Source organism: Geotrypetes seraphini, chromosome 4 (genome assembly GCF_902459505.1).
Source record: "Geotrypetes seraphini chromosome 4, aGeoSer1.1, whole genome shotgun sequence".
NCBI lineage: Eukaryota > Metazoa > Chordata > Amphibia > Gymnophiona > Dermophiidae > Geotrypetes > Geotrypetes seraphini.
This window is the reverse complement of record NC_047087.1, coordinates 255,232,255-255,258,481: the sequence shown is the minus strand read 5'-3', so window position 1 is coordinate 255,258,481 and position 26,227 is coordinate 255,232,255. Positions and strand designations below refer to the sequence as shown.

Genomic DNA, 26,227 nt, shown 5'->3' with positions numbered 1-26,227 from the left:
CCGGCCTGATTCACTTAACTTTCCTGTGATCCGCTTCGAATCCATGCATGCAAATGAGGTGATACGCATGCAGATTGGACAGTGACCTGATTCACTACACCAAATTTCCGATCCGACTGGGCTGGCCGATCACCTGAAGAAGCGACTGCTGGGGACCAGTCGAAAACATCTTTCCAACTGGAAGCCCTGCTCTCTGCCCTGCAATCTCTCCTGTCTGCTCGCCCCGAATGCTGCCCTGTTCAGCCCTGCTTCTTATCTCCTGCTGCTCGTCTTTCCAATGCTCTTCTCCTGCCTGCCCAAACTGCTGCCTGCCCCAAACTATGATTTCCTGCCTGCCTCGACTCTCCCACCCTTCCCTTCAGTGCAAGCCTATGGTTTTAACCCACGGGCTCCATTTATCTTTTTATTATTATTACAGCGACAAGGTGAGGGCGGCAGCTGGCAAGAGCAGGACCAGTTTTCTGGGAGCCACGTGAGTTGGGGTCAGTGGAGGTGGCGGCGTTTGGTTCAGTCTGTGGAAGGAGAAGCAGGAGAGTCGGTATGAATCTACTAGTTAAAAATCTCCCCAAAGTGCTGCTGCCCAAAGTACAAAAAAGTAAAAAAAAAAAAAAAAAAAAAAAGATTGTTGCTCCTATGGTCTGCGCATGCGCGATCCATGCAGGCAGATGGGGGCATTCCTCCGATCACCCCCATCTGCATATTTTTGTTTTCTGAATTGGTTGGACCTGCCAGAATCGGGCCCGATCTAGTAGGTTAGTGAATCCTGGCCTTTAATGGTTTTGTAAGATAACCTGTTTTCAGGTGCTTACAGCCTAATTCTGTATATGGCGCTGCAAATTGCATGCAGAAACTTGGGATGTGCACTTAATTTCCCACACAATTTAATTGAATTTAACAAGTCAATTAGCACCAATAATTGGGTGCTAATAATTATTGGCACCAATTTGCATTAATTAAAATTTACACACAGGTTGTTAGGTGCTGGGATTTGTGCATAAAATTTTAGCATGACCCCAAAAAGGGGGCATGGATGGGTTGCGGGCGTTCCTGGAATTTGCATAGTCTTATAGAATAAGGGAGAACTGTGTGTAATTTAGGTGTGAGAATTTGCACCACGTTTTACTTGGTGTAAATCCTTGCACTCCTTTAATTGGCAGATGGTGAAACAGCTGCTTTACGTAACATGATGTTGAACGAGAGCAACAGTGCCATGTAACAGGCATTTGGAGTTGCAAGTTAAAGGCATAGGCAATGAGAACAAAGAAAGCCGAAGCATATATAGAGAAATATTTATTGCATCTTAGGTACTTCTAGTACAGATTACCAGTCTGAATATATTAGAAATCAAGAGGTATGCTTAGAAAGGCACAGAGTTCTTTAATAAATACACTTTTAAAAACAATATCAGCAAATGCTTCCAATTAAAATTGTATTCAGAAAGCAGTTATCATTTGCAACAACTATTTTGTATTGACTCCAGTCTGGTACACAATATCCAGATCCTTCATTTTGAACAGAGGACTGAATAACCACCAGGAAGAAAGAACTATGAAGGCACAAACCAGGACTCATTTAGACTGTTCAGGATCCTTGCAGGAGGCCTGTGTCTTCAGATGTCCTTAGCTCTTGGAATTTATTTATTTGTATGGTTTGGACACAGCATGCACTCTTGCCTCTTGTAAAGTACTCCTGTGCTCCAGTTACTTTTTTTTTTCATAAAAGTCATAGAAACTGTAATAAAAAATTTTTTTGTTCAAAATGTTTCTAAAGTCAGAAATTACTCCCCTTTTTACTAAGCCACGGTTGAGGTTTCTACCGCAACCCAGAGCACTAAATGCTCCAACATTCATAGAATTCCTATGAGCGTTGGGAGCATTTAGCGCCCCAGGCCAAAGTAGAAAACTCTACCACAGTTTAGTAAAAGAGGGCCTTTATTTTTAAAGATTTCTGTGCTTATAGATTACAAATGTCAGAGCAAGAGAGTGAAAAAGCTTGGCAGAATGTACAGTAAACAAATCTCTAATTACAGGTATATTTATGCATATATTTAGTAAACTGTATTCACATTATTTATGTATTCAATTTTCCATACCATTTCTCCCAGGGGAACTCAGAACGGTTTACATTAATTTATTAAGGTATTTTCAAGCATTTTCCCCTCTGTCCCAGCAGGCTCACAATTTATCTAATGTACCTGGGGCAATGGGGGGGAGGGATTAAGTGACTTGCCCAAGGTCACAAGGAGCAGAATGGGTTTGAACCCACAACCTCTGGGTGCTGAGGCTGTAGCTTTTAATCACTGTGCCACAATCTCCCCAATTAGAACTTTTTTCCTTCCATTAAATAATTTATTGAAATTTAAAAATTTAAAAGGGTACATAAGAACATAAGACATCTAGCATATAAATATAAACTAAGCAACAGGTCCAGAAATAGAAATAGTTTGGCACTATTAATAAAGAAGTTTCCAAAATCAGTAGGCATAGGTTAAAGAAAACTGCTAAGGAAGTTCATTGTGAGGCATAAGATTGCTTCGGAACTTTCTGGCTGAGACTGAGGAAAATGTTGACTATTCAACAATTTCAGGATTTCTGTACAAATGGGGTCTTTATTGGGGGGGGGGGAGGTTAGAAGGAAGCCACTGTTGCAACCTTGCATTTGGTTAGAGGTATAAAGTACAGCAGTGAAAAGAGTGAGCTTCATAGGAAAGGAATTCTTTTTACATGCTCATTTACAGCTGTGCTTCTTTGGTTTTATTAGTCATGTATAAGGTGACCATACGTCCCGTTTTCAGATCCCCTGTCCCGTTGTCCCCACACACAGCTTCGGGACGCCAAAATGTCCCATTTTCAGGGACAGTGTCCCGAAGATGTGCGGGGGGACAACGGGACAGGCGATCGCTTCCTGTCCCTCCCCTGCCGCACCAAAAAAAAAAGCCTCCCTCCAGGCCCGATTTAAACTTCTCCCCTGGTCCACCGCCGCTGCTCCTCTGCTGCCACTACTCGCACCCGGAAGCCTTCTTCCCAACGTCAATTCTGATGTCGGAGAGGACGTTCCGGGCCAGCCAATCGCTGCCTGGCTGGCCCAGAAATGTCCTCTCTGAAGTCAGAATTGATATCGGGAAGAAGGCTTCCGGGTGCGAGTAGTGGCAGCTGATGAGCAGCGGTAGTGGACCAGGGGAGGAAGTTTAAATTGGGCCTGGAGGGAGGCTTTTGTTTTCCGGGGGGGGGGGGGGAGGGAAAGGAGGTAGGCTGGCTGGCTGGCTGGCTCTGGGGGAGGGAGGTAGGTAGGCAGGCTTTGGGGGAGGTAGGCAGGCAGGCTTTGGGGGAGGCAGGCAGGCTCTGGGGGAGGTAGGCAGGCTGGCTGGCTGGCTGGCTCTGGGGGAGGGAGGGAGGTAGGCAGGCTTTGGGGGAGGTAGGCAGGCAGGCAGGCTGGCTGGCTCTGGGGGAGGTAGGCAGGCAGACTGGCTGACTTTGGGGGAGGCAGGCAGGCAGGCTTTGGGGGAGGTAGGCAGGCAGGCTTTGGGGGAGGCAGGCAGGCTCTGGAGGAGCCAGGCAGGCTGGCTGGCTCTGGGGGAGTTAGGCAGGCAGACTGGCTGATTTTGGGGGAGACAGGCAGGCTGGCTTTGGGGAGGCAGGCAGGCAGGCTCTGGGGGAGATAGGCAGACTGGCTTTGGGGGAGGCTGGCTTTGGGGGAGGTAGGCGGGCAGGCTTTTTGGGAGGGGGTGGGACAAAGGCTAGAAGGCAGTGAGGGGACATAGGAAGGAGGGATGAAGGAAGGAGAGAAAACGGCAGAAGGGGGGGTTGTAAGTAGAAGAAAGACTAGAGAGATAAAGGCCTGGACCAAAGGGGAAAGACGGGAGGCAGAAGCAGGACTTTGGGAGGTGCAGACAGAGGGGGAGAGCCCCTGAGGAAGAGCAGAGAGTGGCAACAGCATAACAGAGGAGGGAGAGAGAGAGACCTGGAACAAAGGTACAAAGGAGAACTGACACTGGATCTGGGGGCACTAAGGACATAGGAAGGAGGCACTGGGGGGACTAAGGACATAGGAAGGAGGCGCTGGGGACACTAAGGACATAGGAAGGCACTGGGGGCACTAAGGACATAGGAAGGAAGGAGGGAGGAAATAGAAAGGGACAACTGTTGGGCCTGAGTGCAGAAAGAAATGACAGATAGGATGCACAGTCAGAAGGAAACGCAACCAGAGACTCATGAAATCACCAGACAGCAAAGGTAGGAAAAATGATTTTATTTTCAATTTAGTGATAAAAATGTGTCTGTTTTGAGAATTTATATCTGCTGTCTATATTTTGCACTATATTTGTCTATTTTTCTATAGTTACTGAGGTGACATCGTTGAAAACCCCCCAAATATAAATGATAATTAACATTTTCTTTGTGTATAGGTTGCTTTGTGTTTTTTAAAATTTTATGGTTACCATTATGAAATAATAAGATATTGTATGTACATGAAAAATGAATGGAAGAAATTGGGGGCGGGGCTAGGGCAGGATTGGGGTGGGGCTAGGGCGGGATTGGGGACGGGACTGAATATTAATAGATGTCCCGTTTTGATTAAAAAAATAAATGGTCACGTTAGTCATGTAGTGTCTTGTCACTGTGGGACCCTATTAAAACTTGATTTAACACTAAGGAAGGGCAAGGAAGGCTTCCCAAACTGTCCTGTTGACCCCACAGTCACCTTTAAAGGGCTATTTATTTCATGTAAACATATTTTTAAGTTGCCCTCTGGTGATTCATCCAAGGAGCTGTAGAAAATAATACATGATGAAAAGGCATGAGATAAATGTGCATGCATTATGGACCCCAGTATCTGCACATTTATCATATGTATCTTCATTGCACACATTCTGAAAACCAGACTGGATCTGGGGCCATCAGGATAATTTTTGGAAGCTTTGTTTTACCTCATGCTTCAACAGCAATAAATCTCTTGTTCAAGGAAATAAACTGTTTCTCCCTGGTGTAAGTATACCCTCTGGTCAGGAAATAAATAACACTCTTCAGAGCACTGGTCTTCATTTCAAGTTCTCAAGGCTCAGAAACAATTGGAGTTTTCAGGCTATCAATAATGAATATGCATGAGATAAATCTGCATACAATGGATGTAGTATGCATGCCAATCTATAACATGTATATTCATGAGGATACCCTGAATACCTGATCCGTTTACAAACCTCAAGAGCTGTCAAAGAATACTTTAAAGACATCTGGAGTTGCTAGGCGATAACATAACATTTGTATACTGCAAAACCTTGCAGTTCTAAGCAGTTTAAGAAACTATGAAGACTGAACAATCTCAGTGATAAGTCAATTCTCCAGGAATTTTGCAAATAAACTAAATTTTAACAATTTTCTAAAATGCATGTAAGATGAAGAAAGAGATAATAGTCTGTGAAACTTTGTATCTCAACTAGCTGCTTGGTAAGACAGTAAACCTGTAAAAATCTCTTATATGAACAACCACGAGCAGAAGGGAAAGCAAACAATGCAGTGGCTTGCAAATCAATGAGTGACTGGGATTGATGAATGTAAATTGATCAACTAAATAATTGGACGTGTAACCATGCAATGCCTCATAGCACATGGTTCCAAATTTGAAAAACACCCTAACATCTACTGACAACCAATGAAGTTCTTTGTAATAAGGTGTAATATGATCTGTTTCCTTCAAATTAAAAATTGAACGCATGGCGGTATTTTGTACAATATGTAATCTTTGAAACTTTTTGGGCTCCTTTTACGAAGGTGCGCTAGCGTTTTTAGCGCACACACTGGATTAGCGTGCGCTAGCCAAAAAACTACCGCCTGCTCAAGAGGAGGCGGTAGCGGCTAGCATGCACGGCATTTTAGCGTGCACTATTCCACGCGTTAAGGCCCTAACGTGCCTTCGTAAAAGGAGCCCTTTATGTTAGCCTGCCAAATGTACTATATTACAATAGTCCAAAATACTCAACATTAAAGATTGTACCAATAACCTGAATGAGGTAGTGTTGAAGTATGATCTAATTGTTCATAATTACCATAATGTAAAGAAGCTTTCTTGAACTAGAACATCAATGTGATCACTCATGGATAGATTTTTATCAAAGTATATGCCTGAAATCCTGACTGTTGGGGTAATAGTGTAGGACTCTCCATTCAGAGTCAAATTTTCTTTTGTACGTTTGGTAGGAGATGAAAAGAAAAATTTAGTTTTATCTGGGTTAAGCTTTAGTTTAAAATCCCTCATCCAGTGATCTAGTCTGGAAAACCTTCAAAATTAACTGAGAAGCTGATGAAAGATGAGAAAAAATAGAAAATTACTAAAGTTATGTCATCTGCATAATTAAAAGATTTTATATCAAAATTTGATAATCTTGAATCCAAGGAAGGGAGATACATATTGAAAAATACAGGAGAAAGAGGAGATCCTTGAGATATGTAGGGATAGGGTTTTTTTATTAAAATTTTTTATTTTTCTATTCATTTATATTTTTTTTTCTGTAGTGTATGCTACTTTTCAGTAGTATACACTAAAAACTGGATACCAGTCATGTTCCTTCAACTAAACATGCCAAGATAGGGTGTGTGTGGTGATGGAGAGAGAGCTTACCCTAGGCTTGACTAATATTTTACTTATCTAATCTGAGGGGTTCAAATGAAGCGGGAACAATTGCTCTGTAATGCAAAATGGTTCCAGATTCAGATTACTTAGTACCAATGTGAAGTTCAGTACAGCAACAACAAAACAGGAGTGACTGGGCATTTGCAACTGTTGGGTAAGAGCTAGGTTGTCTGCATTAGAGAATGACACAGGGAGAAATTTTTCCCTGTCCCCGCAGGAAATAATTTTCCTGTCCCGTCCCCATGAGTTCTTTTCCTATCCCTGCCCCATTCCTGCAAGCTCTGTCCTCATCTGCACATGCCTCAAACACTTTAAAATCATAACTGTTCAAGGCTTGAGCGGTTAAGGCAGAGCTTACAGGAATGGGGCAGGGGCAGTTTCTGGAAGTGGCACAGAAGGACAGAAGATGAAAGGAAGAGAGTGACAAGAAGATGAGGAGAGCAGAAACCAGAGAAGACAAAGGTAGAAAATTTTTTTCTATTTATTTATTTTTTTATTTTAGGGGACATGCATCGCTGTTTCTGTGGTGTTGCATTGTATGCAGAGTCCAGCTTCTTGGGAGTTTTATTTAACCTTTGTCTACATATTTCTATTTTATTCCCCCTTTTACAAAACTGTAGAGCATTTTTTTTAGTACTGGCCATGGCTAAAAACCATACTACAGTTTTGTAAAAGGGGGAGAGGTTAGTTTGTGATCATACTAGGCGAAGGTGTTTTCTGTGTTCTGTTTGTAGAATGTTTGGTATGGTTTTCGGCTTCAAGTACTATTCCACAAGTTCTGATTGAGTAGCCGGTATTAGTGTGTCTGCGTATTCATGCATTACGTTATCTGACACACCTGCTGAAGACTCTCAAGACTTCTGACTCTCAAGACTTCTGAGGATGTCACTGACCTTTCCTAATTCATTTCAAATAAGGTATATCCAGCTCAAAAGACTTGGGAATAGAACTTGGCTCTCCTGCGCAATAGTGCAGAGCTTAAAATTCAACTTTGAGGAAATTTAATTGGTGTGCCTCAAATGCAAAGGAATTCAACCTATTATGTGACACTGCTACTTTAAAACTATGTATTACATGCACTGTGTCCAACCATTGCTTTATTAAAGTATGCAGTGCCACTGACCCATATCTGAAAGTGCTCTGGACTAGAAGTATAATTAACTGTTTTTTTCTAGCGAGCAATAATAGTCAGTTAAGACCTTCCAGGCTTTGGGAGCCATAAAGCCATTGGGTGGATTCTGTCCTTCTCGAGCAAGCTTCCTCATCCGCGTTCCAGAGATAAAATCATATTCACTGTGTCTAATATAAAACAGAAGAAAAAGTATTCAATGAGCTAAACATCCCAGAAATATGTCCAAGTGAAATGTTGTTTCAAAAGCATACTTTCCCTTTAAAAATTACCCCAGGAAAACTGCATTTACATGGATATCTGTTATCTGAAGCACCAGAGGTTTCTCAATTAAAATATTCCAATATATAGTATATATTATTGTCTCAATGAAAAAAAAAATGTATACAAAATTTTAACACCACCAAACTTTCAATATGTAAAATATTTATAACCCATTTCATTACCAGCCTCACACTACAATCCATAGTTTTTATCCTTTTTAGAATGTTAGTTCTGATTCTTATTTATCAACCAGAGATATGATTCTGCAAGCTTAAGCAATTTGGTTGGGAGTATAACTAAGATTCATCTATCCTTATGCAGTGATACGAAACTTGATTTCATATCGGGGAGTTGTCTGCACTTTTGGAATTTTTAATAAGATATGTGATAATAAAAATCTAAATAAGAAATCTAAAATTCTAAAAAGGATAAAAAATATGAATCTATGAAAATTTTGTCTACATTGGAGGCACTAGGCTGATGAACACCTTACCCTTTGACAGGGCTTTTTTGAGGGGGTTACTCAGGGGTATTGAGTATTGGCACCTTTTCCATTGCTTGATAAAAGTGACCCATGGTCTCCAAGTATTAATAAAAGAGTTCAAGTTCTACATACTCAGTGCTGCCTTTTCATGGATTCTGTGGCTGTTTGCAGGGGGCCTGGCTAGTGGCTAATGTGGGGTGAATCCCTTAGTGATCATCAAAAATCACCCAAAAATAGAAACTCGTAGAACTCAAGAATTTACACACTCATCCACAAATAACTCCATCTAAAAATAAGACATGAACATATAACTTCATAGATCTAGAATTAAGTATCAATTTGTAAATAATAAATTAAACAAATATATCAAATCTAACCGGGGGGGGGAGCTTCAGGGCACAATTGGGACAAACCTATTAAGTGCCTCCTCACCAGCATACCCCACTCCATCATAATTAAAGTGCGAAATTCTAATATAAATCAGTTCCATGCGAACATAATTAAATGAGCTCCCCCATTAATGGAGTTAGCTTCCAAAGTTCTGGGAGTCAGCTCACTGAGCTTTGAAGACTATACTAACACTTTAGTCAAGAAATCCTTTGTTACACTACAGAAGTTAAGAAGAATCAGATCCTATTTTTTTCCATAAACATTACAGGATACTAGTACAATTAACTATTCTGTTACAACTGGAGTACTGTAATGCACCACTCTTGGGAATCTTGATTAATTCAATGAAAAAAAAAATCCGCTGATTAAAAAAAACAGTGCAGCAAGACTTATATTCTACAAATCCAGATTCGATCATGTCATACCACTGCTTTTAGAGCTACACTAGCTCCTGATAGAAAAAACTATCACCTTCTTGATCTCTATTTTTCATTCATTCTCTTTGTGGATGTTGGAAAGGACACAGTCACTCACAGCTTTAAAAAGAGAAATATAGACAACCTCATCACGACTAGCAGTAGGTGCACCACTTGTGTGCAACTAGCTAGCCAAGCTGCACATATAACCTATGGGGCACATAATAATTAAAAAAAAAAGTTCAAAAAGTGGCCTAAATCAGTACTTGGACGATCAAAAAGACAGATCGTCCAAGTACCAATAATCAAAGCTGGTTTTAAACATATTTAAAACCAGCTTAGGCCTTTACCTGCCTCTGAACGCCTAGAGCGAAAAGAGACATTTTTAGAGGAGGGGAAAGGGCGGGAGGTGGGCCAACCTAGACTTAGTCGTACTGCAAGTATAACCAAAACTCTAGGGAGATTGCCCAGTTGGAACTTATACATTTTGACTTAGACAATTGTAGACTGCTGCGATCAGCTCAGCAGCCCCAGCAACCTGCCCACCCCCCACCACAATGATCATGGCAGGAGAGATGCCCAATCTCTCCTGCCGGCACCCCACTCCTCTCGTGACTACCAGCAGGAGGTATCCTAAGCCCTCCTGCTGGCACCCCAACCCTCCTGATAATACCGGCAGGAGGGAGCCCAAGCCCTCCTGCTGGAAGGTGACCTCCACCCCCCTTCAATTATAGGCAGGAGTGATCCCAGGCCCTCCTGCCTATGGCGCACCCCCCAAACCCCTGATCACCCTCCAAACCCCCGAACGGCCCCCTAGCCCCCTAATTTCCTCAACCCCCAACACCCCCCAACTTACCTTAACGTTAGCTGGCTCCCAACTTACCTTAACCCTCCAACTTACCTTAACATTGAGTTGGCCCCATGTGCCTAAGGGCCCGCCTACAGGAGGGGCCTAAGGCAACTGGGTCAATTCTGGATGGCCCAGGTGCCTAAGGCCCCTCCTATGGGCAGGGCCTTAGGTGCCTGGCCCAATCATGCCCTAGGCCCGCCGTTTGGAAGATGGCAGGCCTGTCGGCTGAGCGGGCTTGGGTCCTGGCTGGCCAATGTTAAGGTATGTTCGGGGGTTGGGGGTTTCAGGGGGCGATCAGGGACGTGGGGATGTGCCATGGGCAGGAGGGCCTGGGATCCCTCCTGCCCGTATTGAGGGGGGATGGAGATCGCCTTCTGACAGGAGGGCTTGTGCTCCCTCCTGCCGGTATTGTCAGGTGGGGTGTTCGGGGGGTGGGGTGCGCCTCGGCAGGAGGGCTTGGGCTCCTTCCTGCCAGTATTGTCGGGAGGGTTGGGGTGCCGGCAGGAGAGATTGGGCATCTCTCCTTCTGTGATCGTTGGGGGGGGGGGAATTCTGTAACCGGTGTTGTTTTGACAGACGGCGGTTACAAATCCAGCTTTTAGGTGAAGGGCTGGCCTTTCCTTCACCTAAAAGGTCTTGTTTTGGGTGTTTGGGACTTGGGCAATTTTTTTGGTTGATAATGTGTTTTAAGGTTAGATGTAGTGGTAGTCTGGGCGATTAAACTGCTGAACGTAGAGATAGGCCATTCTCAAAAAAACTCAAAAAACTAATTTTGGATTTTTTTTTTTTAGAATGGACATTTTCCCTGCTGCTACTTTCAGCATTTAGGGGCTTAGTCCAAAAGGGGACTTAGACTTTTTTTTAAATTCACGTGTATTACCAGGCATGCAATAACAGAGGCATGTGAAATCCAAAGTATTTAAAACACAAAATCAAAACTCAAGCCTGTTTTCTTCATGTATTACCTTTCTGGGTTATAGAAATCCATGGCTTGCTTTACTTTATTGTACGCAGCAACTCTAAATGGAATAATTTCTACAGAGGTCAGCCCTGGTGCCATGCTGAGGACTTTTGCCCCTTGTGTGGGCTCATATAAATCTTGTTTGGTTTCAGGGTGAGGCATTCCTGCAGGGTCTCTTCCAACAATGTAGAAATTAGCACCAGCAATCATTCGGGCCCTACAGTGCCACTGGACCTGCAGAAAGAGTGAAACAAAGCACTGTTAGGGATAGGTTTTATACTAAGTAAATTATACCAAGCTCTACAAGAAGGAAATTATCACATTTTATAGAGCCAAAAAACAGAAATTGAGATAGCATGGGCATCATAGAGATGATAATAATAAATAATAATAATAACTTTATTTTTGTATACCGCAATACCGCAAACAGTTCAGAGCGGTTTACAATGTAAGAGACTATACATATACAGCGAAGATACAATGTAAGGGAATGTACTATGCAGTTGAGAGCAAATTACAATGCAGGGACTGTACATATTTAGCATAGGAGTTAATAATGCGGAAAGCAAAGCAGAATTACAGTGCAGGAGTCTGTACATCTACAGCAGCGATATTTATACAGTGAAAGAAACGGTACGAGAGAGATCGGGGGAGGAGAGGTGGGAGGGTTTGGTTATTTGGAGGGGAGGGGTTCGAGAAATTTATCATAGAGGTAAGATTTGAGAGATTTCCTGAAGTATGAGTAAGATGGGGCAGATGAGATGAGGGGTGGTCAGGCAATTTGTCCATCTGCCAGCTTGGAATGAGAGAGTTTTATTAAGGAATCTTTTGTAGGTGTAACCCTTTAGGGATGGGTAGGTAAACAGATAAGCATTGCGTGTGCGAGTGGTACCTGGGAACGCAAAGTGGTGAGAGAGATATATCGGGGATAAGCCAGTTAGGGTTTTGAAGCAGAGGCAGGCGAATTTGAAGATGATTCTCGCTTCTAGTGGCAACCAGTGAAGTTTTCTGTAGTAAGGGCTGATATGGTCTGACTTTTTGAGGCCATAGATTAGGCGGACGGCGGTGTTTTGAATGAGTCTTAGACATTTGATGGTTTTCTTGTAGGAGCCCAAATATATAATATTGCAGTAATCCAGGGTGCTTAAGATTAGGGATTGGACCAGCAGTCTGAAGAAGAGGAAGTCGAAGTAATGTTTGATGGTGCGGAGTTTCCAGAGAGTATGAAAACATTTTTTGACCTGGGCATTGGTGTGATCTTCGAAGGTCAAGCAGCGGTCTAGGATGACTCCAAGGATTTTGATGGTGGGATTAATAGTACCGTTGAGTTGTAGGGTGGTGGTCGTTAATTTGTGATTGGGGCTTGCAAGGAAGAGTTTAGTCTTTTCTGGATTTAATTTCAGTTTAAACCGAGTTGTCCAGTGTTCGACCATGGTGAGTACTAATGAGGTGTGCTGTTCTGTTTCTTGTGATAATGAGGAGATGGGGATGACAATTGTAATGTCATCTGCATAAATGTAGGATTTCAGTTTTCGGCCTGACAACATGTTTCCTATTGATGCCATGTAGATATTGAATAGGGAAGGTGATAGGGGGGAGCCTTGTGGGACTCCACAGGGGTTGGACCAGGTATGGGAGTAGGCTCCCTCATTGTGTACTTGGTAGGTGCGGTTTTTTAGGAAGCCTGTGAGCCAGGTTAGTACCTGTCCCGAAATGCCTACAGAATCAAGGCAACTAAGTAGAATGTCATGGTCTACCAGGTCAAAGGCACTACTGAGGTAAACTAAAGTCTCAGATTTATTAAGAAGGCAGCTTTATAAAAGTTATTTTTGCACATATATGAGAGTACGTAAGTATAAAATCTCTCTTTTAAAATTACCCCACCTGTAAAAGTAAGTGTGATGACCAGAATGGGCGTTCTTTTATGTAACTTGGGTGTAGGTGTGTTTGAGGGTGGGTTTTTGGTGAAATGCAGGAGGAATCATAATTTACATATGTAATTTATAATTTGATTAAATGATTTGATATACCACAGTTAAGGTGGTTTACAATAATTAGAAACAATAAAAGAACTATGAACATTTACAATTGCTCCTGAGCAGGGACAAATGTCCATGGCTTCACTTCAGCCATGATTTCTGCAGTTTTTCTGGGGCATTTTCAAAAGAACAACCAAGTCAGTATTGGGACATCCTGCTCATAGTGTCCCCCAAAAAAGTCCATTTCACTACATTTTCAAACAGGAAAAATATTGGGATTCCTGGTTTGAAAATATGTGAGGGCAGTGGTGTAGCTGGGGAGGTTGGTGCCTGGGGAGGTAGCACCCGGCATCGCCATGCTATGCACCCCCAACTCTTCCCTGTTACTTGAGCGCTTCTCCATTCCTTGCATACCTCTTGAAATGTTCACTGGCATGAGCAGCATCTTCCACCTGCTGCTCGTGCCAGCCTCGGCTCCCTTCTGACATCATGTCCTGGTCTCGTGAACAGGAACTGATAACAGAAGGGAGCTGAGGCCAGCTTCAGCAGCAGGTGGAAGATGCTGTTCGCACCGGTGACCATTTCAAGAGGTACACCAGGAGGTCGGAGAGAGGAAAGGTGCTGGCGCCCCCATGAAAATGGTCCGCCACCCACCTTACTATGTCACTATGCGAGGATGTTCATGCACTAAAAACTGACCTCTTCCATGCCTCTAAGAAGTAAAAGTGACAGTGAATACCAGGCTGTACGACAGCTTCGGGTATTATCACCATTCTTAATACAGCAGCATGCATATATATGTACACACACAGACACTATGGGAAGGGCCTTTGAGGGATTTTTTTTTTTTTAAACGTGATTTAAAATGAGCATGCTCAGAGAAGTAGGACAAGTAGGTTGGGAAGGGATAGGAGAGGCTGTGTGGTATGTAGTGGGCAGAGGGAGGGGAAGTTGGGAGGAATTTTGCTATGGGAGAGGGTTATTTATCACTTTGAGACGGTAAATAAATTAAAAAGAAAAATATGGTGGTAAAGTTTTGGAGCTGGTGTGTAACATGAAACAATTGGATACAGACTTTTTGGGACATTTGGTTATAACTTAGCTTTGTTATTGGAGCTTTAATTCTAATAAAGGGTCATTTTTACAAAGCCATGATAGCAATGCTGCTGTGGTAAATGCACTGAAGGCCTTAGGAACTGCGGCTATTGCGGCTTTGTAAAAGGGCCCAAAGTAAGAGAAAAGGCTGGTTGAAACAGCTATATTTCTAATGGTTGATGTTAACCTTTGGAGATGGTCATGTAGATGATATTGTTGATATGGTTGTGTTGTTATAGTCAACAAACAGAAGTTCAAAAAAGTGAGGCATCAGGATGGGAGATAGAGGGTGGAGCTAAGCCCTCCCATACAAAAAGGCATTCAGCTGCCTCTGGCTTACACAAACCAGTACTATCTTGAGTTGAACTGTCATTCCATAAGGTTAAAGCAGTGCTTCATTCCTATCCTTTTGCCACTACGGTTCTTCATATGTTTATCCCACAGTTTTAAAATCCCATTTCTGTTATGTCTCCTTCACCCCCTCCAAGAGAGCCAAGCATTCCAGCTGTGCACTATTCTGTCTGTAGAAAATTATTTCCTGTTGTTGCTCCTGCATCTACCCCTTTGGAAATTCATATCATTTACCTGTAGTTCTACATATATCATTCCATTGAAAAATGTTAATTTCTTGTACACCATAAATAACTTTCAAATATGTACGTAAAAGTGTCTATTATGTCAGAAAAAAAACAATTATACAAGTGTCTGAAAAGATCTTAACCTTCATACTGCAGACAGGCCTACCTAGTTAGATATGCCTTTAACTGCTTCTGAAATGTTGCAGCATTATCTGATCATCTCAATTCTAATGGCAATGAATTTCCACAGTAAAGTGGGCCACTGAAAAGTTCTCAGCTCATGCAACAAAGTTGGGGCAATCGTCATTGAGGGCTATACACTTAGTCCAGTGATTTTCCACTTTTTTTCCATTTTTCTGATGGAGCGAGAAAAGTGGAGAATCGCTGGACTAAGTGTATAGCCCTCGATGGAGACCGCCCCGACTTTGTTGGTTGGGCTGAGAACTTTTCAGCGGCCCCTCGTTTAGCTCCTGCAACAGAGAATACTATGAATACAGCACTGCATCCAGGCTTGATTTTCCAAGAAGTCTTTGAATCACATAGTTGAATAAGTACAGATCCTCATCCTCCTCTGATGCTAGCAAACAGAAATGCTATGACTTTAGGAGATCCAGGTGTTTCTCAGAGTAGCTCAGAACCCTAAAATGATGCATTTCGAATACACTGAATGGTTTATTTTGTAGAAGGTACATTACCTCTGTTGGCCCAGCATACAACATTGGAGATGGGAAGATGGCAACAACCGTTGTCTTTGGGTCCAAGATTCCCTCCTCAAGCACTGCTGCATGCTGCTTCATACGCCAGCCCAATGGGACATCATCATCTTTCGTCCATCCTCCCAGTGGATGGAGAAGCAGCACAGGATGTTTGTAACCCCTTTCCAGGAGACGTCGCTTTGTGTCCTGCATTAGCAAAGCATGACCATTGTGGACAGGATTCCGTAGCTGGAATGCAAAAACGCCGTCTGGGGAACAAAGAGACAAAAAGAGTTTCAGAAATACTATTCCAAATGGATCCTCACTCACAAGAACCAAGCCTACATTGTGCAGAATATTTTTTAGCCCTTTTGGAAAGATTATAGGGTTGGGGGGGGGGGGGGAGGGAGTTTCACAACAACTAAAAAGCAGCCAAGACAGCACAAGGTGAAATACATTTCTTCCTCTCTCTTTCCTTGTTCTCTCCCATTGCTTCTTTCCCCTATCTTTTTCAGCTCTATCCCATGGTTTCTTTCTCTCTCGATCTCTCTACTTTTTCATTGCTTTTGCCTCTATTTTCCTTTTCTTTCCCACCTTCATTTGCATTTTCTATACTCTAAGGCTGAGCCACATCAGACTGGTTGTCTGTCTACACTGTTCCTGCATTGCTAGACAAATTTCCCTTAACCACCTGGGCCATCCAGAGTCCTAGGCCTCCTTCCCAGTGCATCCTGGGATGCACTGAGAGTGGCCTAAGACTCTGATTGGCCAGATCCCTAAGGCTGCTCCCGATTGGCTGGTTAGACAGCGGTAGGATACCTACTGCCGCCTACAATTGGGACATCATTTATAGAATTTGCCCCCATATGTTGAAGTAAACAAGAAAGGGATATCTGGGGTACCCATCTCAGCACTAGTCTGTGGACCATCATCATCCACTTGCTAAGTCCTTCTCCATCTTCAAAGGCAGAGATGCTGAGTAAGAGCCTTTCAGAGCAACAACACCAATGATAAATGTGGCACCTCTTTCTGGCAAATTAACTTGATCTAACACTCCAACAACTTCAGGATGTGCAAGGATGTTTTGATTGAGAACTGGAATAAGGGGTTCTGCTGACTTCAAAATCAGCATCTGACTTTGAACTGTCAAAGTCCACTTCAACAATATTCTTGGAATCAGATAATCCACTAGTCAGAGGGAGAGAAGTAGCAGTTGACTGTGCAGAACTACTGGCAATGACATTTTCTGCCTCTACTACTACGACTGCAAACTTACTAAATCTTCTTTCTTGTGCTCTCTTTCTGTTCTCTTTCTTTGCAAGTAGAAGTGTCAATGTCGGCCCTGCTGCATGACAAAACATCTTGCCGTTGTATGATTAGAAATTGTCTGTCTTCTTCAATTTTCATTGTGACTAATGCATCACTGATAGCGCCATCAAAAATATGGATGAGGCATTCATCTGAATGCTTCTTGATTCACCAGATCATATTTGTTGCATCTGTGCCATTTCTATTTTTAGCTTCTCACGTTCAACACGAAGCTTTATCATGCAGTATTTTTGCACGCTGCCAAATTTCTAAGACCTTGAACATGGCTAGATGAGCTGCCTCTTTCAAAGCAGCCTTTTTGTCATTGTGTAAGTACATCATCAATCGAAGAACATCTCCATTGGTTGGAAGATATGAACTGGGACAGTTCATCAGCGCCCTTCCCTAGCAGCCATACTTCAGCTTTGCTTCTAGTCTGCATTCTTCTTCATTTTTATCCTAAAATGTGACATCAACTCAGCTTTCAACTGCCTATTTATCACTAAACTAACTTTCTGCTTTGCAGCAGTACTAGTTCTAAGATCTTATTTTTGCTATAACAATAAAACTGTTGTCAACAGCTTCAAAGAATAGCTATTTAATATCCAACCAATATTAAGTAACATTTTCTAATCACATTACCACATTGTTATGAATAGACAGCCGCATTATGAGGATATTATAGGACCATGAGCGACCTCTAAATTTGTCCTAAACTGCTTCAAATTTTAACCATATCTTATCTACATGAAGTAGAACATATTCAGACTTGTGGAGGAATGTTCTGATAAGGGTGAATTTTTACCATAGTCTTATAGACCACCCTACTGGACGTGGCCTAGCATTAAATTTCTGGGCAAAATGCTGACAGCAGTCAGTAAAATACAAAGTGCCATGGCTGAATATCAACCCCTCACTTAATCATCGTGTTCTTCGCCTATGTACATTTATACCTGGTACTAAGCAGGTGTAAGTAAAGGTAGGTGTGTTTTAGCCTTAATCTCTGCAGGTTTTGTGAGGCTGATAAAGATACATACTGCAGATGTCTACAAAAAAGCAATTATGGTTGGCCGCTCTGGCAAGTTAATCAACCTCACTGGTGTCATAAGGACAAATTGATACTTAAATGTTTTCTTGCTGGCTTTTAACGTCAGGAGAGCAGACCGTATTAAATGTGAATACCCTTCTTCCAGATACACACTCTCTAGTCATCTGCTTGGTGTGCATTGTTTTAAAAACATTGGTCACAAGGAAGATTGTTTGTTGTTAGCTACCAAAAAAAACACTGTGGAGAAGTGATGTTCCTGATATGGACTTTATTAATAAATCAAATAAGCAACCCACATAAAAACCTCTAGGACCTAGTCCTTATCAGGAACATCACATCACAGTGTTTTTTTGGTTTCTCTTGAACGGTTTCTCTATGGAATCTCCATGGTCAATTTCTATGCTCTTGTTGTTAGCTACCACACTGCAATTAGACAGATGGAGCCTACTGGACACATTTGCCTCATTACTATCAGAGCCGCTCAGGGTCAATGATTATCCATTCCTTCAGATGGTGTTGAATGGGGTTGTATAACATGCTCACCAGCATTCAGTTCTTCAAACTTCTTTTTCAGTTCCCGTGGTGTCAGACGATACTGATCCAACCCATCATCCCACTTAATCTTCTCCAGTACCTCCAGGTCTCCGCCAACCAGCCAGTCCCCACTTTCCATCACAATCTGAAAAGCATATCGCATGAGGCAGTTAATATCTGTTTTAAATTCCAGTTTGCAAATGCCTAATATCTGGCAGCAACAGATAGTAAGTTCTGGAATGTATGTATGCTACCATGGCTGGAACAAAAAAAGAGAGGTATTTCATATTTACTTCTTTCCTTCAATAATATTTGTCTAGATAGCTAAAAAGAATTACAGGATTCCTATGCCCCATTAAAAATAGTCTTTTGCCACATGATTATCTTTAAGGGTTTGGCTGGGAATATGAACTAATGTAGAGAATGACACGATGGCCCCTCCCTGCCATCTTCTCCACCCCCCGCTCCTTCCCAAGCCCCCCCTGCTGCGCACCCTCCCTTTTTAATTTTCCAGGTGAGAGCAACAGCACGAACTTGCTGCCCGTGTTGTGTGGGCTATCCCTCTGACGTTACTTCCTAGGTACGGGGCCTGGATGTGACGTCAGAGAGAGGCAACATTGATGCGGACAGCAAGTTCGTAATGCTGCTTGTGCAGAAAAAATTAAAGCGGTATGAGGGATGGGAAGGGGCAGTCGCACACATGTGGCAGGGGAGGCGGGAAAGAGGGGGGTGGAGAAGAGGATGGGTGCCTGTGCCCTTTACAAAGACCACGCCCTGGGTGGACTGCCTCCCTGCATCCCCATTACTACGCCAGTGCTCACCATACAATATAAGCAAGATATAGTGACAACTGTACCTGGGACTTCTTAGAAGAGCCACAAAAATACCTCCCTTATATTCAATTTTCAAATTCTTAATTAGAAACAGTGATGAAGTTTTCTCATATCAGACTTATCCCCATTAATCACACATTTAAGTCTGATATGAGAAAACTTCATCACTGTTTCTAATTAAGAATTTGAAAATTGAATATAAGGGAGGTATTTTTGTGGATTTATGATTGATCTCTCTTTATCCTATATACATTGTTTTTGACTTCTTAGAAGAGCCCCTCTGCTATGCTCAGTTGTCTGAACAGTTTGCTAAGAATGCAGGCTGCCTAGACGAAAACTTGCTTTTGTGTGTTTTTCATGTGGACGTATTTATATTCAAGAATGGCCAAAAAAGATAGATGTACTAAGGACCGAAACATAGAATCATGCTGTTTTGAGATGTCTTTCCCAAAACGTCCAAACTCAGATTTGACGTCTTATTGAAAATGCCCCTCTACGTGCTGAGAAATATCATTATTATATGAAACAAAACATCATATATATTTATAATGTTTAGAAAAACACTGAAATTCATGCAGAATAAGGGCATGATAGCTAGGGGAAAGATTTCTATGGTACCCCCCCTCCCCTAAGCATGTGCTTATTTTGCTTAATAGTTAATCCAGGGCTGTGGTTTTATTCTTGGTTCTCACAAATTCTATTTCATCACAACTGGGACAACTACCTTTACATGGGGATGTTTGGTGCATATGGTTCCCCACACCCGGCCACAGCGCTCCTCCTTCCTGTGCTCATAGAACTCGGGGTATCTGAGGATGGCCACCCTTTTCCCCTTGTACTCCAGAGCAAAAGCAACATTGTTATCTAGACGTTCCTTGTCTTTTGTGGAAACAGCCAGCACGATTGGGATGCTCTGATTAATAATTCCACCTGGAAGAACAAACCCATTATTTGCTTAAGAAATTGAAGCCCATAAGTGCATTGCAATACTCAAAGACAGTAAAAAAAAAAAAAAGAAGTATTTATTAACAGGTAAACACTCTTAATACTTCTTTTTAAGTCTACACATAGATTATCTATTCATCACCTACAGCTGAATATCCTTGAAATCCCTAAATAATTTTTTACAATCAAAAACATCTGTATTCCACTTTTAAAGTTCCATCTTTACATTACAAGTGCTTCATTGGTAGTAATCGTTTCTCAGTATAGATGATTTTCAAACCGTAGTTCAATCTTTGTTGATCACCAGCTTAGACTATTGCAATTCTATCTATCTGGGTCTACCAGCTTTTACATTAAGGGGTCCTTTTATCAAGCCGTGCTAGCAGGGTTAGTGCGTTGGACATTTCATCACGCGCTAACCCCCGCGGCCGGCTAAAAAACTAATGCCTTCTCAATGCAGGCATTAGCGGCTAGCGCGGCAGGCAGTTTAATGCGCGGTATTATGCACGTTAAACCCCTACCGCAGCTTGATAAAAGGACCCCTAAGAGTGCTAGAGATAGGGCAAAGTTCAATAGCACAAATGGGGGTGTGATAGATAAACATATAACACCTATCATGTTCTTTGTACTGGCTTCCAATTCAGTAGTAAGCCAAAATAAAAAATTTGACTGAGCCATAAAGTTTTATATAAAAAAAAAACCTCCATTGTGCTAATTAGCCCATATATACCATACTAAACTTTACATTCTTCAAAGCAATTACTGTATTTTGCTGAGACCTGTGCATGAGTCTTTTCAGTAATCTAAGAGCTATGATTTGCCCTATCATCTTAGAATGCTGTTCTTTAAATTGGCATTTGGCAAACTACCGTACTAGGCTCTTCAGCAAGTCTTAGAGGTTTTCCAGATATTTCTTGATATTTTTTTCCTGGGAGAATGACACAACGCGTAAGACTAGTTGGGTTCAATTCTATTATCCTATCCTATATAATAAAACGCTAGCCGCGCATGCGCACTCAGACCTGCGTGATCTGTAATCCCTGATCCGTAGGTCCGTGGCCAGAGTGCGTATGTGGAGGCTACACAAAGCGGGAGAAACAGACTCAGAATGGGAGGATGCGCCACAGCAAAGTGCTGCAAAGGTACTGCAGGGGAAGAGACACATAGACACATATCACTTCTACACAAACCTCCCTCCAGCGTTGGCAGTCGCAGCACGTTAAACAGGCTGCTTCGCGACTTTCTCCTGCAGTTGAGTCCCTCTGCCGCATCACTAATGATGTCATCAATGACGCGACAGATAGACTCAACGGCAGAAGAAAGCCACGAACCAGCCTGTTTAGCGTGCTGCAGCTGCCAACGTAGGAGGGAGGTTTGCTATTAAAGTCATCTCGCCGGGAGGGTCGCAAAGTCAGCGGGGGTTGGGCTAGGAGGGGAGAGAACCGTCTGCCTCAGGTGCTTCAGGCAGCAGCAGCGTTTACAATTCGCTGCTGTTGCGGCTTCAGGCCTTCCTCTCTGGCGGGTTCTGCCTACTTCATGAACACAGGACCCGCCAGAGAGGAATACCTGAAGCCAGCAACAGCAATGAATTGTGAATGCTGCTGTTGCCCGATGAAGTAGTTGAAGGAGGAAAGTGAGCACAGGGGAGAGTGGCTTGGAGGGAAGAACAGATGGCAGGGCATGGAGGGAAGGAGGGAAGGAGGAAGGTATGCCAGACCAAGGGAAAAGGAAAGAGGAGATGGAGAGAGGCCATATGGGACAGAGAGAGAGGGGGCGCACACTGGATGGAAAGAGAAGAGAGGGCAGTGAATGGAAGGGGCAACATAGAGGGTGAACAGTATTCTAGCACCCGTTAATGTAACGGGCTTAATGACTAGTTATGCATATAAACGGCAACCTGCCTAGATATGTGGATAAAAATATGTTAAATAAAACATAAATAAAATTGCTCATTATAATAAAACATAACATCAGTTGTCACCAGCAAGGAACCAGTTTGGAACAGGCCAATGAAACAATAAACTGACATGATCACTCCTTTCAATGACAGATACTTCCCTCCCCCCCTCATTCTATAATTTGGCACCTAAATTTAAGTACAGTAGTCTAATTTAATCAGGTCTCAGTTAATAAGGATTCTCACCCAACCGGCAAAAAAAATCACTGGTGGAAAAAAAAGTCCCCTGAAGCAGTGATCCTGAGCTGTAAACCCCCACTCCCTCCCTCAAGCCCCAAGCGGTGGCAGTCCTGAACTGTGAACCCTACCTCCCTCCCGACCCAAAGCACCAGAGCAGCAGCATTCTGAGCCACGACTCCTCTCTAACTCAAACCCCCAAGTCCCAAAGCAGCTACAAACCCCCCTCCATCCCACCCCGAAGCACCAGTGTGGCAGAGGCCCTAAGCCACAAAGCCCGCCTGTCTCCTTCCCTTAAGCCCCTTAATGGCAGAAGCAGGTGGCAATCCTGAGCAGTGAACTCTCTCCTTCCTTCTCTCTCTTCCTTACCTGAAGTGCAGCGGTCAGCAGGAGGCAGCCTCAAAACAGGCTGCTCGCAGCCCTAGAAAGGCCTTTCCTCTGATACATCACTTCAGACAGCAAACTGACTATGGAAACTCAGATTAATTATCTTGTTAGAAGTGCTGTTTGGACTTTAAGAAAACTTAGAAGTTTTAGGAAATATTTGCATCAAGATCAATTTAGATTGATAGTGTGCAAGCACTATTAAGTAAATTAGTTTACTACAACATAGATTATCTGGGAATTCCCAAATGTCTGCTTAAATGTTTGCAGACAATACAAAATTCTGCTGTCTGATTAATTTATAAATTAAGAAAATCAGACAGAATTACACCTTCAAATACAGCTTTACTGTACACTGGTTGCCAATCAAGGCTAGAGTCATGAGGGAAGTGTGAGGCGCAGTGGTTAAAGCTACAGCCTCAGCAACCAGAGGTTGTGGGTTCAAACCCACACTACTCCTTGTGACCCTGGGCAAGTCACCTAAACCCCCCTTGCCCCAGGTACATTAAATTGTGAGCCCGCCAGGACAGACAGGGAAAAATGCATGAGTACCTGAAAAAATTCATGTAAACTGTTTTGAGCTCTCCTGGGAGAACAATTTAGAAAATTGAATAAATAAAATAAATTATATGGATTGACCCCCCACAATATATGAGCAATTTAATTTGCAGGCCATCGATAGGACAATATTATAATGTTCAATATTACAATTTCCAAGTTTAAAAGGAATTATATTCAAAAGATTGTTTACTATTTCCTTTCCTTATCAGGCCGCCTCTGTATGGTCAGTCCTGCCAATTCAAATATGATCTATAGTACCATAAAAAAAAAAAAAAGTGCTTAAAACTTTTATGTTTCAAAAATTTTATCTTAATAGTTAATAATGGGATAATGTCTTGTTACTTACAAGGGACCTCTGAAAAGTTCTCAACCCAACCAGCAAAGTTGGAGCAGTCTCCATCGAGGGCTATACACTTAGACCTGGATTCTCTATAGGATGCCTGGTTTCAAAAGCCCACAGGCATCCAATATAGAATCGGGCCTAAGGCTGCCTAAAGTAATCGGGTTGTTGTAGACGCGGCCACTAAACTTATCGCGGCAAGAGATCTCCCTGTTGTGATAAGTTTTGCGGCTAATCCCTCCTGCCTGGAACACCCCCCAGACCCCCTTGTAGATCACCGGCAGGAGGGTGCCCAATCCCTCCTGTTGGAAAACCCCCCACCCCAAACGAAACTGGCAGGAGGGTGCCCAATATTTTTTTTTGGATTATTTATTTGTTTTAATAAAGTCTTCATCTTGGACATCAACTCTCCACAAGTCTTCTTTGCTTTGGTCGGTTTTCCTTTTGGGGAGGAATCAGGGTCAACTCTCTTGTTTGGTTTGTAAACAGCACAGGACATTCCAGTGACAGCTAGTTAGAAACAACTAAGTAAGGGATATTCTGCAAAAAAGGACCCAAAGAAAAATCTATTGTTTTTCAAAGTGGAAACTCACCTTTTTAGCAGCTGATATTACCGGTAATAGTTCATTGTTGATACAGTATGTTATTGTGCATTCCTATATTGAGTATTTAATGGATTTTCTTTAATAAAAGTGAAAGTAAAAAGTAAATCCCTTGTGACCGACTCGGGGGTTCCCAATCCAGTTCTTGGGACACACTTAGCCAGTCGGGCTTTCAAGATTCTCATGCATAATCATTGTGGGTAAGATCTGCATACAATGGAGATAGTGTATACAGATTTGTCTCGTGCATATTCTTTGCAGATAATCTAAAAATCTGAGTGGCTAGATGTGTACAGAGGACTGGGTTGATTGCCACCGATTGCCTCACGCCGAGGAAAAAAATCTGTTGATTACATTCATGGCAGATCCAGGATCATATGTAGCCCATCCTCTGAGCTTCGTATTTCGTGTGAATCCTCGAGGCAGCTGTGGCGAGATTCAGATAAAAATCAGAGACTATTGAGGACTGCTCTCTTTCCAAATTTAGGAGCGGTCTAACACTGGGCTCAAAATGTGTAGAAACTGTTGCTTGGCATAAAAATCTTGAATTTACTAAATAAATGTAATAAAAGTAACATTTGCACCAAGGTTCTTGTATCTACAGATGACTATTTCTGCATGCACAAGAGAATAAGAGAGATCATGTCTGTTAGCAATTAAAATATCTACGGTATATGTAAGCAAGCTAGTTCATTATTGGGTTTCTCTCAATTAAAACTACAGAAAGAATTGCTACATGATTTAATTAGAAGAGCAAAATTAATGTTCTAACATAAATAAGAAAAATCATTTGTTTTATTTCGCTATTGGTTTGGAAAGGTAAGGTGCACTCACCAAAGGATGTTTGTAGTGGTGTAGCTGAATTACTCAGCCTGTCTGAGAAACACATAAATTGAGCAATTTGTAAAGATTTTGAAAATATGATTAAAGGCATGAAGGAATTCATTTAGCAAAGAAACGTCTCATCAGGATTATTCCCAGTAAACCATTTTTGAAGGATAACTCTAATTACGCCTAACAGGAAACCTCACTACACAGCCGTGGGTTGCCACCCACACCACAACTGATTGGGAGATCTTGCCAATGTCCTGCTGTCTCTTCTGTTCGAGGAAAGTATTTGTGGTTGTTCATTCCTATAATTGTTGTTTTGGGATACACTGTTTCATAAATTTAATCAGTACCCATTGTGGCTTGATGAGGAGAAAATTACTTTCATAGGCGTCGGAACAGGGTTGGCCACAGGGTCCTTGGCCTCTCCAAAAATTAGCAGTCGGAGGTCAGTAGAATTATGGCTTTCCTGACTCCCCCACTTACGTCCTCCCCGGCCATTGTCATTTTAAATCTTCAGGTAGCCAGCAGCGGCAATGAGTGAGCCTGCTGATGTCAGCATGCCCTGGAGGTCTTCATTTTGCAGGAACAGGAAGTTGCTGCAGAATGAAGACTTCTGGGGCAGGCCGAAGGCATCACGCTCACTGCTGCTGACAACTGCCCGAAGATTTAAAATGACAGCGACCGGGAAGGAAGTATCTGGAGGAACCAAGAGCCGAAGAGAACAGGATGGAACTTTTGGGCCTCCCAAACAAAAGAGCATTCCATTGCCTATGACTTGAATACTTATAAGTTTACCACCTTCAAAATTGAAATGGTTGTTTCTAAGCTTAAACAGTATAAGGAACTGAAGACTGGTTGGAATTTATAAGCATCTGGATACCTGACACATTGAAGACCAGAAATAAGACCAGAAATGAACTTTTATGGCGAGTATACTATGAAGTCTTCCTATATGGGAAATGTAAAGATATGTTAAATGAACACACACTAAAATCCTGAAGACTCAAGATTCAATCACTGAACTTCAAGTGCATTCCTACATATCCTGATAACTACTTAAAAATGCTCTAAAGGCTGCGACTTCAGTAAGATTTCTGAATATATATTCAGAGTTATCCTTGCTCTCGTTGAACGCTTCATCTGACTAATCAGAAGATATTACAGAGGAAAGGTCAGAGCAAAAATTTAATTCAGCATTTCTTCATATTTCCTCTTTTACAAGGAGCCTCTGAAAAGTTC

At 42.3% G+C, this 26,227-nt stretch overlaps 1 protein-coding gene across 2 annotated transcripts in view; it reads right to left on the bottom strand.

Annotated features, from left to right (window-relative positions):
* Nucleotides 1-1,275: 1,275 nt before the first annotated feature.
* Nucleotides 1,276-26,227, bottom strand: part of PAPSS2 (3'-phosphoadenosine 5'-phosphosulfate synthase 2) — a 100,085-nt gene continuing 75,133 nt past the window's right edge. The window contains exons 8-13 of one of the 2 annotated variants that reach the window (XM_033942871.1): nucleotides 19,916-20,121; nucleotides 18,368-18,503; nucleotides 15,469-15,737; nucleotides 11,126-11,355; nucleotides 7,751-7,926; nucleotides 1,276-1,731 (exon numbers count right to left, since the gene is read on the bottom strand). In XM_033942871.1, coding sequence (XP_033798762.1) covers nucleotides 7,785-7,926; nucleotides 11,126-11,355; nucleotides 15,469-15,737; nucleotides 18,368-18,503; nucleotides 19,916-20,121 — 983 coding nt within the window. In that variant the 3' untranslated portion in view covers nucleotides 1,276-1,731; nucleotides 7,751-7,784. Of the gene's footprint in view, nucleotides 1,732-7,247; nucleotides 7,927-11,125; nucleotides 11,356-15,468; nucleotides 15,738-18,367; nucleotides 18,504-19,915; nucleotides 20,122-26,227 lie in introns of those variants that run through there. The other variant, XM_033942872.1, reaches the window with a different exon arrangement.